The sequence below is a fragment of the Podarcis liolepis genome, assembly GCF_965112155.1.
Source record: "Podarcis liolepis genome assembly, chromosome: 1".
NCBI lineage: Eukaryota > Metazoa > Chordata > Lepidosauria > Squamata > Lacertidae > Podarcis > Podarcis liolepis.
Genome location: NC_139554.1, coordinates 89,953,502 through 89,966,929, shown reverse-complemented (window position 1 = coordinate 89,966,929; position 13,428 = coordinate 89,953,502). Strand labels below are relative to the sequence as shown.

General features: G+C 38.4%; 1 protein-coding gene across 3 annotated transcripts in view; it reads right to left on the bottom strand.

Annotated features, from left to right (window-relative positions):
- Window positions 1-13,428, bottom strand: part of PTPN4 (protein tyrosine phosphatase non-receptor type 4) — an 85,985-nt gene that overhangs the window by 42,970 nt on the left and 29,587 nt on the right. For all 3 annotated transcript variants that reach the window (XM_083489208.1, XM_083489209.1, XM_083489210.1), the window contains exons 3-9: window positions 12,911-13,018; window positions 9,016-9,058; window positions 8,825-8,903; window positions 4,009-4,053; window positions 3,325-3,377; window positions 1,331-1,451; window positions 712-799 (exon numbers count right to left, since the gene is read on the bottom strand). In XM_083489208.1, the coding sequence (XP_083345334.1) occupies window positions 712-799; window positions 1,331-1,451; window positions 3,325-3,377; window positions 4,009-4,053; window positions 8,825-8,903; window positions 9,016-9,058; window positions 12,911-13,018 (537 nt within the window). The remainder of the gene's footprint in view (window positions 1-711; window positions 800-1,330; window positions 1,452-3,324; window positions 3,378-4,008; window positions 4,054-8,824; window positions 8,904-9,015; window positions 9,059-12,910; window positions 13,019-13,428) is intronic.

The following is a 13,428-nucleotide window of genomic DNA, read 5'->3' as shown; positions in this document are numbered from 1 at the left end:
TTTTGTATTGCTCTGCTTTTCCTTTGGACCACATCAGCGAGGCCAAGAGTCTTGTCGTCTGGGCAGCCCAGGACCTCCATAGACACTGCCCAGGCTTGCACCCCAGAGAGCTCACTTCAGTGCTGCTAACACAGTAAAAAGAACATGGAAGGCAGCATTTATGAGTTACTGGTCTCTGCAGCCATAGCAGGTGCTGTGATGCTCCAGTGGTTTGACTTTACCCCGGGAGCCACACCTCAAGACATACAGATACCACCACCACCATCAACAACAGAGAACTATATATTATTTTCAAAGTAACGTTATGGAAATCAGATTTACCGTATTTTTTGCTCTATACGACTCACTTTTTCCCTCCTAAAAAGTAAGGGGAAATATGTGTGCATCCTATGGAGCGAATGCAGGCTGTGCAGCTATCCCAGAAGCCAGAACAGCAAGAGGGATTGCTGCTTTCACTGCGCAGCGATCCCTCTTGCTGTTCTGGCTTCTGGGATTCAGAATATTTTTTTCTTATTTTCCTCCTCCCAAAACTAGGTGCGTCTTGTGGTCTGGTGCATCTTATAGAGCGAAAAATACGGTACTTTAATTTTGTTGAATATTATGATACATTAAAAAATTAATTTCTAAGAAGAGAACTATTGACCATTCAGACAATGCTATGTTTTGTTTTGGGTTTATTTGCATGATTAATACTAATCAATTGACGCTTACCCTTGCATAGTGCAATTCAACTCCATAGAGTTCTAAGGTCCGGGCTGTGCTGAGATAACTAAATTCTGCTTCAGCAGGAGACAGACCTCTGTAATGACAAAATAAGAACATAAAATAGCTTAAAATATATTTAAGGTAACCTGAGGGTTCTTATTTAAAAACTATTTTTACTGGAGCCCAAAGAGCAAGAGGGAGTTACATCGGCTTTAGGGCAATTAGCATTTTAACGGCCCCTGCTTCGTTGCCTGGTTTTTCTCTCGCTAAAGAGGAGCAGTCACACCACACCTCCAAGCATATAGTTTTAATATTCAAAATACAATTATGATTGTAAAAGTGTATTTTCAGATGCATGTACTCTGAAAGCATGCATTCATTTTAAGTCTAAAACCTAAACAGTATTAGTGATCTTTCACCACTAGTTCTCTCTGTAGCAGTTACCTGATCTTAAATGAGTTATTTCTCCACCAAAGTATTGGATGAGACACACATGCAGTAACCTGGGGTTATAATGTAAGGAGCTACTTTTAATTAACACACACAGAAGCAGCTCAGGGTAGATTAAATTAGTTACACAGTTCTTCAGACTGCAACCTTATTTTTTTCTTTCTTTTATGCTTACATATGCTGCTGATGTAGTTTGGACACTTCTTTTTCAAACTCTTGAGGCTGGCCGGGGATAAAGGAATAGTCTGAGAGGTAGCCTGGGAAGTTCTCTGAAAGGTTGTAGTCTCCCAGTTCAGCTGAAAGTTAAGAGATACATTTAGCAACAGCCCCATTTCAGCACCTTGCAATCCATGCAGTGTAAGAAAGGTAAAAAAAATAAAATTAATCCACCAGCCTTTAACTACATATGAAACAAGTTCAGTCTAAAACTGTACAAAAGCACCTAATGTTGTTTGTATGAACTGAAAGCACTCTAGTTTCAAAATTAGAGAACTAAATAGTTACACAAGATTGACTACAAGAAACATAACAACTAGGGGCTGCTGCCCCTGCTTGCTTTACTCTTCAACCCCACCTACCACCTCCTCTCACCAAAGCCACCTTCTCCCCAAAACCACACACATCCTTACTCCATACCACTACCCCCCTTATAGTTTGCCAAACCTCTCTACCCCCATCTTCCCCTTAGACTGGGATGAAGAAGCTTTTCTGGCCCAAAGGCCAGATCTTTGGCCTGCCAGGGAAGATAAAAGTTGTCAGGTAGGCATATGATTCTATATGGTGTTTCCTGCTTGGCAGGGGGTTGGACTCGAATGCCCTTGTGGTCTCTTCCAACTCTATGATTCTATGATTCTAGGCTCCTATTGGCGGTCACACAAACTGCAGTGTGATTACACCTGTACCATTTTATTATATACGGATAATTTTGTTGATGTGATTTACTTCTGGAAAAGGAATTTTATTTTTGTACTGGTGATATATTTTTATGTGAAGCAATGCATTTTCTACAAAAATAAAAATCAGGTTCTGTGACATAGCAGTATGCCAGATTTCTCAGCTGTTTTTCCAAAAACCCTTGCAAACTCTTGCTAAACTGTGGAAACAGTTACCACTTTAATGGTTGTACAGAGGCACTCAGGGCTGACAAAATACAAAATCTTATCAAAAACTGTTCAGAAGCAACAATATGCATCACTTCTTTAAAAAGGGGGGGCAAAGGCACCCTAACCTTACAATCCTATGGTCCCTGGGAGGGTGTAAGCTTGGATGCCTCCTCCCTGTTGCCACAGAAGCTTCCACAGTCCTTGCCCTGTTGACACTGGAGCTCCAACATGTGTAGGGTCAACAGGAAACACCTCAATCCCCCACCACACCCCCCCCCAAATCAGGGAGGAAGCTATGTCATCTCTGGAGCTGGTATGGTTAATTTTGCTCCCACTGTTCATGAGAATAGGAAAAATGTTAAAGCAAGAAAAATAAAAAGGACAGAGGAGCAGAAATGTGCTGCCGTGCCTTTACCTACACCCTGCCAGAGCAAGTCCAGCAGGTTGCTGGATGTGATGGAATAACCACTTTGAGTACTCTTTCCCTCTCCCCTTTAGAACTGCAGCTTTAGAGGTTGTTAAATTCCCATCTTAGCAATAATAGTTCACAAAGCATGTTAATTTGATAGTAATAAGCTAACATAACCAAGAGAAAAATGTTTTTCAAGGTATATACATTTATCGTAACTCTGTTTATTACTAATTTAGGTGGGAAATCCACTCAATCTTTACATTAACAGCCACACATATTTTGATGACAAATGCCATGATAAACTCTGCCAATGTATTTATCTTGTCATATGTTTTACATGTTAGGTATAAGTACAGTTTCATATTTTCAATGTACATTTCAGAGGTAATATTATGGCTGCAAACCTATACTACCTTAGCTGGGAATAAGCCTCAATGAACTCAGCAGGGCTTACTTCTAGGTAGATATGCATAGAATTGTACTGTACATGGGTAAGATACAAACTGTTTTTATACATTTATTGGCTTTACACAACACAGTCTATTCAAATATTTTTCCTGAAGGTTTAGTGTATCTTAACACAAAAGAAAAGTAACAACATCAGGAAAATTAGAAGCATAATATAAGAACATATTTTATTTATATTTTACTTACACTGAACAGCATAGGAAGCCAAGAGTGAAGCAGTATTATAAGGGCAGGGCAATCTATGAGGGAAAATAACCAACACACTTCAATACAGTAATCTTTAGAGCCAATTAGGTATACCAATTTATTTGAATTACATAACAAAAAAACACTTAAGCATCAAATAGACAAGATTTCCCTTTTAAGGCAGGCAAATATGTAATGACACAACTAAAAACACACCAGCTGTTATTTTTACATATTTGCTTTTAAAAGGAAACCATGCTTCTAGATTAGTATCCAAAGAGATTTAAACATCTGGATACCAACCTAGAGGTATGCAATCACAAAAGCTTACATAAATGGCTGGCACTGTCAGCTTTGACTCCACTAATCACCTGTTTAAGATGGATGGGAGGCAGATCCAAATCTCATTTGGCATTGCATGCATAGTTCCTGATTCATTGATAAAATATTGCACGCACAACCCCTAGCACTGCAACCATACCTATAACACCTTTTTCTATAGGCTTTATTATAGGATTGCCAATTACTATGGGATGCATGTGGGATTTCAGCAGCCACATACATATTTTCATAACTTGATTGAGGCATTCGATCACACTATCTCCACCCTCTCCCTGAATTACTAAATAATTTTGCATAACTGTCTGCAAGGGTTCCCAAGTCTTCATGGCAAGCAAATCTTACCTTCCAGTAAGAATGTCTTGTTTAATTTGCAAAAAATATTGGTACCTTAAAGAAAAAGTAAACACAGTACAACAGGTTGACAAAGTTACTATTGTATTTTTAATTAACAAAATTAAGGTCACCTTTTGACTTCAGCATCTGCATTTCACCATATACCATTATTTCAGGCTAGCAAGACACAGAAATTAAACTGAGTTCAAAGTCATATAAACATAAGAAATCCAAATATTTTGGTGCTGCTGTAACACATGCAGTTTACATTAGAATTTATATCATCAATAAAAGGTTAGGATCCATTAATTGGACTCAAGTACATCTACATCATATTTTCATGCCTCAATTGACAAATGTTGTTCTGTGTGGTATTTTGAAAGCCATACTAATGGGATAGGACATATTTAAAAATTAATAGAAAACAATTTCTGATTGTTATCTCTTCATCCCTCCCTATTGCAACATTTGTTGCAAGTTCCATTTTGCCATCTCTAACCCATGCCAAAAGAATGTGATTAGCCACACTGGCATGCCTCCAACAATAACCATGAATACCAACAATCTATTGAAATATACCTCCAAGCAAATAGGCCTTGTGAGATGAGTGTGTATTAATTCTGGCCCTTCCATCTCAGATGCCTTACCTGAAGTGACAGTCTGAAATTGGTTTAGAATTCTAATCTGCCTTTAAAGTATTTCTAGTCACCAATAAAATCTGAAAGGCATGAATTTCCATGTAGCAAACATTCTGGTATGACACTGCAGTGTTTTTATCTTACGGGCCTTTACAGAGACTTCCTTCTACTTCCATAAGGGAAGCTAAATCAAGGGTTGTGGAATGACACATTTTATTGCAATTGCCAACAAACACAGCCATGTTATTTTATTTCTTTTTCTCGGTGAATTACTCTTAAGCGATGCATTTATAATTTACTTTTATATAGTAGTTTGTGCCCACCCCCTGCATAAACTTGTATGGATTAAGCATATCCTCGTTTCACACTTGGGATTCATAGGCATGGATCCAAAATGTTTCCTTCAGGAGTGCTTCTCAATAGTGAACAGGAGATGGCAGCAGATACATTAAGGCTGGATTTCAGGTCAGAAGTCCAAGGCTCACAAGTCCAGGGGATCCCCAAGTGACCTTTTAAACACATTTTTTTTTTAAGTATAGGACAGCCAGGTGTGCTATGAAGTGAAACAAGCTCCAGCCATCTTTACATCCAGAGAGTGCCCCTCAGCCACAAGTAGGGTGAAAAGGCTTTATCAATAAAGAAGGATGAAGAGCCTGAAGCAAGCCTTGCTTTTCAATGTGCCCTACTTTTCTTTTTTTGAATAATTTTTATTGGAATTTTATTTACAATGTGCCCTACTTTTCTTTGCCATTCAAACTTGCAAAGGATGACGCAAGTGGACTGAGCCTGGTAAGGCAGAGATCCTATGAGTAAGTGGTTCCTAGGCCACAGGAATTCTGTTCACCTGTTCTGAACAGACACGGATACTCTCGAGAGGAGCAGGTACTTAATCTGAGGGTATTCTTGGGGTATTACAACTCCACTTGACCTTGGTGGAATGAAGCACCCACCAACTTCAATTGGTTCAGCAACTACACCCTGCCCACTGAGGTCAATGCACTGCAATGTGCTTTAGGTGAGGCGACCTTAGGAAGTTGTAGCTAGTACACAGCACAGGAGCTAACATGATGAGTGGGGTATCTAGCTATAGATCTATTATACCTGTGTTGAAAGAACTGGACTGGCTGCCCATTAGCTACCAAGGCACATTCTAGGTTCTGTTAACATATAAAGCCCTGAACGACTTAGGAGCAAGGTATGCGGCAGACTGTCTTCCCTGTATAGATTAACCACCACCAAAGGAAGCCCTGCACATTGCACCATGGCTAGTATCAACATGGTCTTTTCTGCAGTAGATGGGGAACCTTTGGCCTTCCAGACACTGTTGGACTGCAACTCCCCTCAGTCTTGACCTTCAGTCATGCTGGTTAAGGCTGGTGGGAGTTGTAGTTCAGGAACATCTAGAGGACCAAAGTGCGAGAACACCCTCCTCCATGGAAGCCAAGGGGAGTCAACTGTGACACATTGATTACGCCTATTAAATACATTTGCTTGTCTGGACATTTACTTATTTTTTACATTGCACTGCTCAGTGTTATGTTTCTGGACTTCTATTGACACTATTATTTTCATTTTCATTTGTATTCTATTGATTTTTATGGTTTTTCTTTTAAACCACTTAGGTGTAAGCAGTCTAAAAAATATTAAACAAACCAATAACAAATGATCAAGTCATGTTGAAGACTTCAGGTTTTGCTATGAAGCATGGAAGTCTTCAGAACTTGATCCAAACCAGCCAAGGCTCTCTAGTGCTGCTAGTAACTCTCCCTGGGTCTCTTTTGGCCTCTGCCTCTAGTTGTGGCACTCATCAGCCCCTTGAGCCTTATCTTTCTCCCACTGCTTCGTATTGCATGCACAACACTTTCTCCTCTGTCCTAGCCAGGCTGCTCTCTTCTTTTCTTTTTCCATCTGACATATGGATGAGGGTAGCTTGGTGGGCGTGCATGACAAATAGCTCAACTCATAGTTAAAGAGCAGATTCTCAGAGCCAAAGCTCAGTCCAGGAGTATGAAGTTAGGAAGCCCTACCCTGGCACCCCTACTGATTCATTTCAGGGTTTGGCAGATGGAACAATCCACCCCCTCTTTATTCTATCTCTGTATGTCTGTGTGTGCACACACACATGTGCTGAAAAGCAGAAAAGAGGGGAGCAGGAAATTTGCAAAGTAGTTTTTTCCAGCAGTTTTCTGGCAGAGGTGAATGGCAGTGCAGCATTAGGCTGGCCAGATCAAAGTTTCCAGCAACAGTTCTGAGTGATTTTCCAAGGGACAGAGATGACAATCCTGTCAAAGGCCTGATCTTGCCATGGAATTGTGAGATGCAGCAGGCTATCAATAAGTTCGTATCTAAGGGCATTCTCTGTTGCTGCAGGGCCTGGTTTGTTCTTTGGCATTCTGAGGAGTTTTGGGTGACAAACAAGTTTGACAATTACTAGAGCACAGGTTGCTGTGAGGACAAGCAAACATATACTAGAGTACATAATAGTACCAGTTGCATGGCAATGAGGAAAGTGAAGAGAGCTTTCCCCCCTCTGCCTTCTTTCCAAGTAGCAATCCACCAGAGTTAAAGCATCGAAAAGCACTTGACAAAAGTGCCCTTTGAAGCAACTTCCACTCCATCCTTTAAAGAATGGAATGGATGCTGCTTCAAAGGGCACTTTGCAAATCTCCCCATGCTCCTCTTTTAAACCTCTGACATTGGGTTTGAAGGGGAAGCATGGGAAGACTTGCAAAGCGGCAGGAGGGATTTTGACAGGTGGGTGCCCCTATGTGGTGTGATTTCTAGCTACATTAAAATAGCACTCGAGTAACACATAAATCAGTCCTCCCAATCATTCTGCATTACTCAAACTCCCCAGGATGTAAATGAAAATAAACTGACAATTTAAAAAAAGTTATACCCAAATCCCCAACTTCTTGTTTCATGATGATGGAAGTTGAACTCTGGAAATTATATACCAATTTCATCAACTATATCAACATTGATTTGCAGAGTGATTTTTGTACTGCTAAAACCCAAACTGTATTCTTCAATACCGCTTCTCTATTTGCAGTGCTGTTATTTATAACTTAAAAATATTAGGGGTGCTTTTTAAAGTGTAGCATTACACTTTTGCAGGGACTTAATTTAGAGCTGCTCTGTATGTAGACTGTTTGGTTGTAGTCATAGGCTGAAAGACGCTGCTGCCTGGGAGATATTTTTGTGGGGCAAGGGGAGGATAGGGTCAGATGAAGTGAATGCAGCTCTGTGTGTGTTCAAATACAAAAGGAGCTTAATTAGTTGTTGCCTGAACTTCACTTACAACGTAGATTGCAAACCACTTCTGCATTGGAAAACCAATTGATTTTAAAGCAGCGTTCGCAAAACTGCTGCAACAGCCCTCTGAACTCTTCAGTGAACAAAGAGTTCAAGAAAAATAACCTTTTGTCTACATATGTTAAAAACAGATTAATTAAATTGTAAAAATATGGTTTTCATTAGCAAGGCACTTGAGTATAGTATTGAAGTATGCCTTTGGACACATATTTATCTACACTAAAATAATTAACTTGCAATTTGAGGACAAAATCAGATGTAAGCCCATTTTTAATAAAGTGTAGGAATAGTGGGGGTTAACTTTTCATGCTAGGAGCATGGGAGGCAAAGAATAAAACCTGTAAAGCAAGAAAGCACCATAAGATAAAGTGGGGAAGTAGAAGATTTCACTACTTCCTTGCACTCTCCACCCTGCTTTATAAATGAATGGTTAAACCCATGTTTAACAAACATGCATACATCTGGTTAGTCCCTTAAACAACAGCTTTCCCTAATATATAGATATTAAAGAGCACGAAGAGTTGGGAGGGATGAGTGGGTAAGGATCAGACTATATTCAACACAATGCAACTTAAAACACTGTGCCTTTTTGTCAAATTGTGCATGACTTGGGTTCAAGAGCATGCATAAGTTCTAACACCAGATATAGGAATGAACTACACAACTGAATTGTTTTCAAGTATGTTCAGAATATATGCTACACAGAATACATGCTAATCAAGAATAATTTTCAGTTTTGGATAGGCTGGTAATAAAAAATCCCTAAGTTCCTCAGATGAAATCAAAATGTATACACATTTTTGTATCAACTGCAGACACTCCTATGCAATGAACATCAAAGTATCTTATTAAAATAAGAGAGAGACTGATACCGTGTGTATTCTTCTTGAAGCTTATTAGGATCGCTTACAAAAAATTTGACTCTGAAGTTCAAGCTGTGAGGAGATCCTCCTAAAATTAACCAAAATATCATATTAGATTTTTACAACTTTAATTTAGTAATTATTTATCATTGTTTAATGAACATTTGCATTCAAAATAGATGAAAAATATTTTTGCTCACTCTTTAACTGCTTCCTGATTGGCTTGTTTGGATCCAGCCACCTCTGGGGGAATGAAAAGATTACTTCATTATGTGTTTTTCTAAAGTAACACAAAGCATTATTGCAAAATGTCTCTTAACAAAACAAATGTACATATGTATGTTTTTACCGTATGTCACAATTGCTAGATACACAACACACTTTTCCTTTATGACTAGTGCAAGGTGGGCTCTTTGGACCCTGTTCCAAGTCCTTAAATACATTTATAGACTTCTATTTAGAGTACTACACATTTTTAGTACACCCTATAGCAGTGACGATTGTCCTCTAATTCTTAAATAAATCATTTTAAGTGTCAATCTGTCACATTACTATAAAAATTAGCAATTGAACTCAACACTAGAGGGAGCATAATGAGAAGCCTATAAGGTAAGATAATTCCAGATGTTATAGCTAAGTTTAACACCTTGAATGAGATATCCCATTTATCCAATTATTATTCCAAGAACTGTTTTTCAATTCTGAAATGAAACTTTCTCTCCCCCACCCCACCCCCGTTTTTGGATTAATAAAGTTAAGTAGTTTTATTTGGAAGGGGCTTTGGTTAGAAGCATTCATATGTTAACAGAGCAAAACCGGGCAGTTTCCAGGGAAGCTTTCAATATATTATGTCTCCAATTATTAACATATATTGGCATATACAATTAAAGAAGGTGTCTATATTTTCTCAAAGAAAATTCTATTTTTCTTCTCAAAGAAAATTCTTCTATTTTTCTCAAAGAAGTAGACTTCACAATCACTCACTAATTCCTGAGGGGAGAGATAGCAGGGGTTTGGAAAATGAGCTAATATAAATGGTGTCACAAGCATGAAAATAAAAATCAGTTGCCAGACTTCACCTATTAAAGATGTGCAGGCTGATATTAGAAAGAACAAAAGGCCACATGCATCCTGTTTAAAATAACCATATTTTCTTTAGGAAACTAAGCTTGCCCAATTTTGTCTCTCTGAAACAGCCAGCATGAACACTGAGCCAAGGGGTGTGTTACCAACCATATGTGCAACATTCAAGAATTGCTTTCTAGGCCACTGATTTCTAGGCTCTGCAAGCTGGAAAAGATGCTTTATCATCACAAAGGATCTGTCATCTAAGCTAGTGCACAATCAGTATGACTCTATTCTTATAAGAACCAGTAAACAAAAGGACCACGTTGTTCTAACATGTCACCTGATGGTGCAATAGTAAAGAATGTATGATGTACTGTGAGTGTTCTTACAATCTGTGAGAATTTGAAGTAAATGCTACAACACAGTAAAAATATCACAACAGTAAAAAAGCTTTATGTTGTGGAAATGAACAGGAATAGAAACGTGGACGTGCCAACAATAATAAAGAAAACTGTTCCTGTTGAAAACCCTGCCTTATGTGGCATAATAATAACAACCAAGACTAAAACAAGATAAAAGAAAGCTGGTTCCTACCAAATGCAATGCCAGCTTGCTGACAAGAATCAAACCAAGGGCAAGAAGCAGGGATGTAGTCTTCGCCATGCAAAAAAAATTCCACTTAACACACAGAGATTGACGATATTCTCAGCTCACTCACTCTCTCTTTGAAAAAAAGCTTGCCTAACAATATGGATGGAATAGTAGGATCAAAAATATGCATGCTGCATCCACAAATAAGTGTTTAGTTGTTCAGCTTATGCCTTCTGAAGGATGTCCAGCAGCCTGGATGCAACAGAAATCAGGAATATGACTTTCCCACAATGCAGGCATTAGCATCTGGTGTTCTTGGGCAGCTGCCAGGGTCCCAGAATGTCTGGTACTGCTTAAAGCCGTCACAGCCAAGTAAGCCAAACAAGGACCATCAACTGTAGAACGGGCACACCAGAATACACTTTGTCTAGGGCCCCTCAAATCTAGGATCAGCCCTGTTTTTCTATTCCCCTCAACACTACCAATTTCCAACTAAACCCTTTCTGAATTCAGTTGGCATTAACCTGCCTGGAACACTATATAGCTGCCACCTGAATGCTGGCAATATCAGAGGACAATGAATGACCTGTTTCTATGGACTGCCATTTATCAGGTGCTGATGAACGGATCTCAATTTCACCGCAATGCAACATTTTACTTAAGTTGTCTTGGTATACAATTTTTATTTTCTTCAATGCAGCGAACAAATGAAGCCTACTTCTTTCACCATTCTCCTTATAAGAAAAAAGGGCTTCATATAAGCTTATTTTAACATCTATTTTTTCTCTCCTATCTAAAATGCTTTGTTTTAACTCTAGAAATTCCATGACACACATTGCCTTAACTTCAGCATGGTTCTCCAAACTTCAAATCAGTTAAAGAGGAAAAAAATATTCAAAACCAGGAAAATACAGCACACTTGCATATTTAGCAAAACACTATCACTAAGTTTTCTTGCAATAGTAAACAATCAACCTTACTAAGACAACTGAAGAAGGGTAAATCTGCTTAGAGATCTACCAGTTTTAATCAGCCTTGATTTTTAAATTATGATTTTTATTAAATTTTCTGTTTTTCAATTTCAGATAAACATTTTGCATATTTAAGATATAAATTACTTCCTTTCTTCTCTTTCCATGGTTCATTTTACTTATTTTATATCCCTGCATATTTTACAAAAACTATACCAATCAGTTTTCCATTATTACATCTATCAAAACATATTTACACTGTTGAATTTATCTTAATGCTGCAAGTCTGCAAATTGTGCATATTCTGCAGGTTGATAGCCTTGGTTGTTGTTTTTTAAAGGGTCCCTCTGATGTGGTCATTGAACCCTGGAAATTCTGTATGATACTATGAGCATATATCATCTTATATCACTAATCACTTTGCAAGTGATTAAATGAGATCTTGCATAAGCTTTTTTAACAATTATAAATAGCTGGAACAAAACCAGACATTCAAAGTTCCCATTACAACCACTATATTATAGCAAAATATTAACTATCTGAAGTATTGTCAAAGAACATATAAAACCATTCTAGAGAACCAGGAGACTAAAACTTAATTTAATGCCCGCCTTCAGATGATAAGTTAATAACATTCCCTAGCTACTAAACTACAATTAGTATTAGCATTACAATGGATTGTGATATCTGCAGAATATCTGGTACAGAACCAGGTAATGACTTGTATTTATACCCTGAGATCCAAACTTCTGCTGGTAAATATGACTGCTTTGCATGTTAGGCACTAGTCACAAATAAAAGTGACAGAATTAAAAGCAAGTGAAGCATACTGAATGATTGTACTGATCATTTTCTCTCCAGTATATGCTTTCTAGAGCATGTAAGCAAATCTGCAACATGTCATGTATTAATCAAAAGTTAGGGGTGGGAAGGAAAGACTATAGTTATAAGTGAATAAGTAGTAAGTGAAATGAATAGATTCTCTTCATCTTTTTCTGTAGCAGAGGTGTCAACATTTTGGGTGAGATCCAGTGTCATGACAATGAATGTGATGGGGCTTCCTCTTCTGTACCATGCAGCCCCCATGACTCTTCCAATCCACAACAGAGGATTTTTCAACCCCATAAATTGGGGGGGTCATGGGGGGCTGTAAGGGAGAAGGAAAGGTAAGTTCCATTTGCAGAATCAAAACTCTGTTGCTCAAGTGGGATGCCACACCTATTTATCCCTTGTAAGGGCCAACAGACTTTATCAGGTTTTTCAGACTCTCCAAAAAATTACTGAATCATTTTTAAGAAAGTAAGTGCTTAGTTCTGCAACAGAGCTCTCCTACAAATGACTCTGCAACATCAGCCTCTCCCTCACCAAACTAAACTTAGTGCAAGTGTCTAGAAGTGTAGAACTTGCAATCTCAAACTTTGAGAACAACAAAGAGGAATTTGTTTAGAAAACAGACACAGCTTACCGGGTTATCAGTAGAATCATCAGCCAATTGTAAACCAAAATAGTCTCTTTCAGTCAGATCAAGATGCTTGAAAACTATATTCAGCAGAACTTGTCCCTGATTATGTTTCTGTAGGAAGAAAATAGCAAATGAAAATCTTTTCAATATGATTCAACCACCACCAAAGCAGGTTACTTTGTCTCTAATCACTACCTGTCCTGGAAAAATTGAGGCAGAAACTGGGTCTCTGAGAAAACCTTAAGACTTTTAAATCAGAAAGCTTTATTGTCTTTAACCTGAAAATCTGCATTTCAACTTTGACTTCTTCCTACTTTCAAGCCAGTATGCTCAAGTAGTTGAGAAAGTTAGACTAGGAACTGAAAGATCAGAGTTCAAATTCCTGCCAGCCATGATGCTCACTGGATAACCTTGTGTCAGTCATTCTCTCTGCCTAACAAGACTGTTGCAAGAACAAGGTGTGTGTGTGTGTGTGTGTGTGTGTGTGTGTGTGTGTACCACAATGAGATCATTGTGGGAAA